At 31.9% G+C, this 5,657-nt stretch overlaps 1 protein-coding gene across 1 annotated transcript; it reads left to right on the plus strand.

Annotated features, from left to right (window-relative positions):
• The first annotated feature begins 393 nt into the window (after nucleotides 1-393).
• On the plus strand, nucleotides 394-2,500 carry LOC124837160 (putative caffeine synthase MTL2). Its single transcript, XM_047312453.2, has 4 exons — nucleotides 394-514; nucleotides 718-1,128; nucleotides 1,304-1,558; nucleotides 1,913-2,500. Exons 1-4 carry the CDS (start codon nucleotides 437-439, stop codon nucleotides 2,282-2,284), a joined length of 1,116 nt encoding a protein of 371 aa, XP_047168409.2. The 5' UTR covers nucleotides 394-436; the 3' UTR covers nucleotides 2,285-2,500.
• Nucleotides 2,501-5,657: the final 3,157 nt, after the last annotated feature.

The raw sequence follows: 5,657 nt of genomic DNA on the forward strand, positions 1-5,657 counted from the left end.
AATATTTTATGCACGCGATAAATATTGTTTCTCAACAATTTTACAAAATATTTTATGAAGAATGATGTAACTAATTTTCAACTTATTTTAATTATGAATTAACAGTGCCCAAGCCCTTCCATGCTGATATTTAGATTCTATTTTTTGTATCATAATTGTTTGTACCCCACCACTTTCAACGTACGTTGTTATAAAAAAATTAAAAGTATCTTCCAATTAAAGAAAGAAAAATAAACGTGTTAGGTTTTTCTTCCTTCAAAAATACTCCTGGCATTTTTCTTTTTCTAGTTGAGTCATGATCTACTGATTCTTTTTTTAGAAAAAAAAGCAGTCATATCCTCATTCTAACAATAAAGTGCTCTATATAAACAGTGACAGTTCCCATAGCATACCATAATTGTCTGTGACTTTGTATTGTTGAGTGTCCATTCATTATATGATGGCAACAGAGAGAGTGCTTCACATGAAGGGTGGTGAAGGAGAAACCAGCTATACCAAAAACTCCTTACTTCAGGTATTATCTCTTTTCCGCTGTCAAAAACATAAGAAAAAAAAGTATCATTTCAACCTATATATCATAAAACAGAAAGAGGATTTTCTTTTACTTTTGCAAATTTCCTAAAGGAAAAGAGTTTAAATCATATATATATATATATATATATATATATATATATATTCAATGTTACAGGAAGGTAACCCAAGTTAAGTTTGGTGCAGAGAAAAGTGGCAAGCATGGTGAAACCTATACTTGAAGATACTGTAAAACTGTTGGTGTCAAACATAAGTTCAGAACGGTGTTGGAAAGTAGCAGATTTGGGATGCTCTTCGGGGCCAAATTCACTCGTTTTTGTGTCAAACATGTTAAGCGTCATGGATAATGTTAGCATGAGCTTAAACCAGGGTACGCCACGCGTATTGCAAATTTACATGAATGATCTATTTGGAAATGATTTCAACTGCATCTTCAAGTTGATCCCTGACTTCTTCCAAAGAACACATGAAGAAAAAAACGACAGCCATGTACGATGTTTTATTCATGCAACACCTGGAAGCTTCTACGGAAGACTTTTTCCTGATGATTACATCCACTTCTTTCATTCTTCTTACAGTCTCCACTGGCTATCTCAGGTTAAGTGCACCAAATGAATGAAGCATTTCCTGTGATTATTTTATAAATGTTTGGTAACATATATAATGCCATTTTATGTCTGGCTTTACAAACTAACTTTACGTACAAAGAATATTGTTGGCTCAAGCATTTAAAGTCAAATTGCTATCGTAATTCCGTTTTGTTTGGTATCAGGCACCGACTTCAACCAGCATAGCCGAACCACTAAACAAGGGAAATATTTATATAACAAATGAAAACAGTCCTTCAGTCTATGAAGCATACATGAAACAATTTGAAAAGGATTTCAAACATTTTCTTAAATCACGCTCGGAGGAACTAAGGTCGGGTGGTATCATGTTACTTACGTTCATTGGTAGAGAAAAATCTCAAAACATGACTAGTCCATGGAGTATAATTGGTATGGTACTCAACGACATGGTCCAAGAGGTATGGTACTCAAAACATGACTACTCATTGATGAATTCACTGACACTTTGAAGCATCACACGTGTGTGTGTATATACATGTCGATAATAATTGTATATGGCTATAAACTACATTTTATAGTTATTTTCCTTTTATATCTACGTCATACATATTTGATCTCCACAATATGAGTCGATAAATTGTAAAATGTTTTGTGGTCAATCTTAAAACATGATTGCTCTATATATAAGAATAAGTTTTGGAATATATTGTACGTATTTTATAGCTTTTTTAGTTATTTGTTAAATTTGTGGTGGATATTTTCCTTGTGGGTATATTTGTGTTTTCTAAGGAAGATTTTTATGATTTGTGTAGGGTTTGGTTGAAAGGGCAAAATTGGACTTTTTTGATCTTCCTATTTATGGTCCAACTCCTGAAGAAGTTAGACAAGTGATTGAAGAAGAAGGATCTTTTAGGCTTATAACATTGAAGACTGTTAAAATAGGTTGGGATGGAAACCTTCAAGAGGATGTTGATGATGCTACAGTTGATAGCAAAACAAGAGCACTGATCGTAGCTAAGTCAATAAGAGCAGTTTTTGAACCTCTTTTATCGGCCAACTTTGGTGAAGTTATCATGGATGAATTGTTTTCCAGATTTGCAATGATAGTTGCCAAACTCATTGATACTGAGTTTGAATCTTTGGAGTATACCAATGTGATAGTGTCTATGACCAAAGATTCTTAGAATATGTTCCGGCTTCGTCATGCATAATCGAAGTTTATGCATGATTTGATTACGTGGGACTTGGTTAATGATATTTTCACTAATTATATTAGGTTGAATATTCTTGTAAGAATAAGGAAGTTTTTCCTTGTGTATTTGTACGTCTACTTTAAATCTTGCCCAACAACACTGTGTTTCAGTTTCATTGCTTAAAAATTTAATGTGCTGGAGACTATTTGTCACAAAAAACCGAAAATATCGTTACAAAATATTAATGATGAAATTTTTTATAAAAACCAATGTTATCAAAATAAGGTGTCATAAAACTATTTGTTACGGGAAAAATGTTATAAAAATAACAACTTCAAAAATATTGCCACTAACATAGTTTAAAAATTAAAGGAAATACATCAAAAATATCAAAGAAACAAATAAAAACCTTGAATATACTCAAAGGTTTAATGAACTACAAGCAAAAGAATACTTACTGCTAAAATAATAACTTAATAATCTTCATTTTATTTATCTTATTATAATTATTACTTAATATTAGAATCAAACTCGTTTTTAAAATCATAAAATTGGCCTTTAAAAATCAATTAGCTCTTGGCACCATAAAATAAGAGATTGCAAGAGACCCCCAAAGCATCGCCTTAGCCTTAAAACATTCAAATTAAAAAATCATAGGATTTGTTCCTTGTTACAATTTTGACTTTCCAGTAACTAGTTGAAAATAAAAGCTTGATTTTAAGTGATTTTAGTACCCTGTACGTGAAGTAACCCTCTACCTTAGCGTGAAAGTTGAACAAATAATCCTATCATTAGCCATTATAGAGTTTTGCATTCCATACATCAGATCTGATCTTAATTGGAGATCGTAACCACATTCACTTTTTGTAATGTCTGCTCCTTTCAGAGGTCGTCCAAAATAAACAATTGCTGGTGAAGTTCGGATGAGCTTTGGGTTTATGGAAGAGGATGAATGATAATATTTTTGTTAACACAATCAAATTAATATTGTTAAACTATAACAACTTCAATATTATTGAGATAACAATCATTAGCCATTAGAGTTTTGCATTCTCTACATCCATAAAAAATTGTAGTCATTATATAGAATTTTTTCACGCCTTGCATCCATAAAAAAATGTGCTTATAATAATTTTCTTTTATTGGAATATATAGGCAGATTTCAAACGTAAATTAAAAATAATAGGCAAATTTTAAAATTATTATAAAAATGGTATACCTTCAAGACGACTCTCGTAAGTCACGAATTTAAACTCTTGAGCTAATAGATGTCGTTTAGGGGCAAGACCACTTTCATTAGGGAGACATTCAATTGAAATTAAAAATCGTGAGGTGGTCATGACTTTTATTGTGATGTTGTCAAGAGTAAACAACTTTAACTTCCATAAAAAAAATCTAGTGACTTTGTTAATCGATTGCAATATGAAAATAATTAATTACCAGATGGATAACTTAGTTGCAATGCGCTATGCTAATCGAGTTTTTATAATTAGTAGATTCTAATTTGTATAAATAGTCGTTACATAAAACCGTTTTTCACTAGTTAATTTAAATTAATTTGTTGTCATTCTTATTGTTAACATACTCAGTTAAAAGTGAGAACCTTTAGATTATTGATAATAAATTCAACAAAAATACACTTTCAATTAAATTCTACTATGTTTAATTATGCCTATTTTTTTCATACCAAATAAAAAGCTAATTAACCAAAGTAAAGTTTTGATTAGTTCTGATTAAAGTTATTGCCTTTAATCAAAGTAATGTCTCATTTATTGATAAAGACACATTTAATTACATGAAAGTTGCTAAATAAATTCAAACTAGAATATTACTTAAATTTAAAAACACTTAAAGTCATATAATTAAATAAAATAATTATTTAGAAAATATCAAATAAAATATCTAATGATATATTATCTTTTATCATAAATACTTTTGAATTATCAAAGCCCTTTTTGTTGGAAAAGATAGAGAAAACTACAAGGTCCAATTTTTATTGCCTGTTTTCTCTTCTTCACTTAGCCAAACTTCACTTTTCTATGCTTCTATTGTCTTCTTTATGTAATGTTTGGCTTAACATTTTCAGTTTTGATTAATTTTTATTCTTTGCTTTATCTTTAAGGTGTCACTAGTGTAAAATGGACAAACTAACGTCTAACGTTCAACATTTGACAACCAAGCACCCAACGTTAAAACTGACTGGTGACAATATCATGAATAAAATCACGTGATTGACGTCAGTTGGTTGGTGGAACAACCATTAATTTCCCTTTTGACGTCTCTTGGTCAAACAACATACGTCTATTGGTGTTCAAATTCATAAAATTTTGAGCGTGAAGATATTTTAAGAGACCCATTAGATGTTGGTTGGTTAGAAAAATAGACGTTAATTGCCTTTTTGATGTCTCTTGGTCAGAAAGCAAACGTCTATTAGTGTTCAAATTTCATAAAAATTTGAGCGTGAATTATTTTAAGAGACGCATTAGGCGTCTATTGGTCAGAGGAACAAACATTAATTACCTTTTTGACGTTTGTTGATTAAAGAACATACATCTATTAGTGTTCAAATTCATAAAAATTTGAGCGTGAATATATTTTAAGAGACCTATTATATGTCTATTGGTCAGAGGAACAAACATTACTTACCAAATAGAATAGGATTTTGACCAAACAAGTCAACAAAGGGCCAAGGCCTAAAGTTGACTATACTTGGACATCCAAAATGAGTGTGTTGACCAAGGGGTCAACATTTTGGCAAAGCTTGAAGAACAAGGGACAAGAATTTCGTCCTAGACATGTGGAAGCTTCCCATTGGAGAGTTTTCCTCCTAGTTAGTAGCCATGTGTCACTCTAGGAATGGAGAGTTTTTCCATAGGTAGTGGCCACTTCGAGAGGATTTTTACCACTTGTCTCCCACCCTATTGGAGAGGATTTCTCCTTGCCCTCCAAGCCAACCAAGGAGGCTCTTCTAGGTTAAAGTTTTAGCCCATTTTGAGACACCTTAGCCTATAAATAGAGGTGCTCTCCATCAAGTAATCACCTTTGATTTAGATTAAAGTTATGTTGTCATTTTTGTGTCATACTACTCTTTAAAGGTCACCCTAGGCTAGAGCAACCCAAGTAGTCTCCTCTAGCCACCTTCCTTCAAGAGTTGGCCCAACCTCTCTTAGAGAACCACCAAACACACCTTCCATTACCATTCAAACACCCAAAATCGTGACAACCTCCACTTTATACCACCATCATTCTGCATTCCATCTAAAACCTTGAGCATATTGTTCTTATTGGCTTGGTTGCTTCTAGATTTGGCTTGTCCTAACTATAGCATTGCCATCACTTTCATTTTAACTGATTCGTTTCGTTT

Source organism: Vigna umbellata, chromosome 11, assembly GCF_029865625.1.
Source record: "Vigna umbellata cultivar VRB3 chromosome 11, Vumbellata_1.0, whole genome shotgun sequence".
In the NCBI taxonomy this organism is placed as follows: Eukaryota; Viridiplantae; Streptophyta; class Magnoliopsida; order Fabales; family Fabaceae; genus Vigna; species Vigna umbellata.

Coding starts and splice junctions, on each gene's coding strand:
- LOC124837160 (XM_047312453.2), top strand. CDS start 437: ATGATGGCAACAGAGAGAGTGCTTCACATGAAGGGTGGTGAAGGAGAA. Junction 515..717: donor CCAAAAACTCCTTACTTCAG/GTATTATCTCTT, acceptor AGTTTGGTGCAG/AGAAAAGTGGCAAGCATGGT. Junction 1,129..1,303: donor GTCTCCACTGGCTATCTCAG/GTTAAGTGCACC, acceptor GTTTGGTATCAG/GCACCGACTTCAACCAGCAT.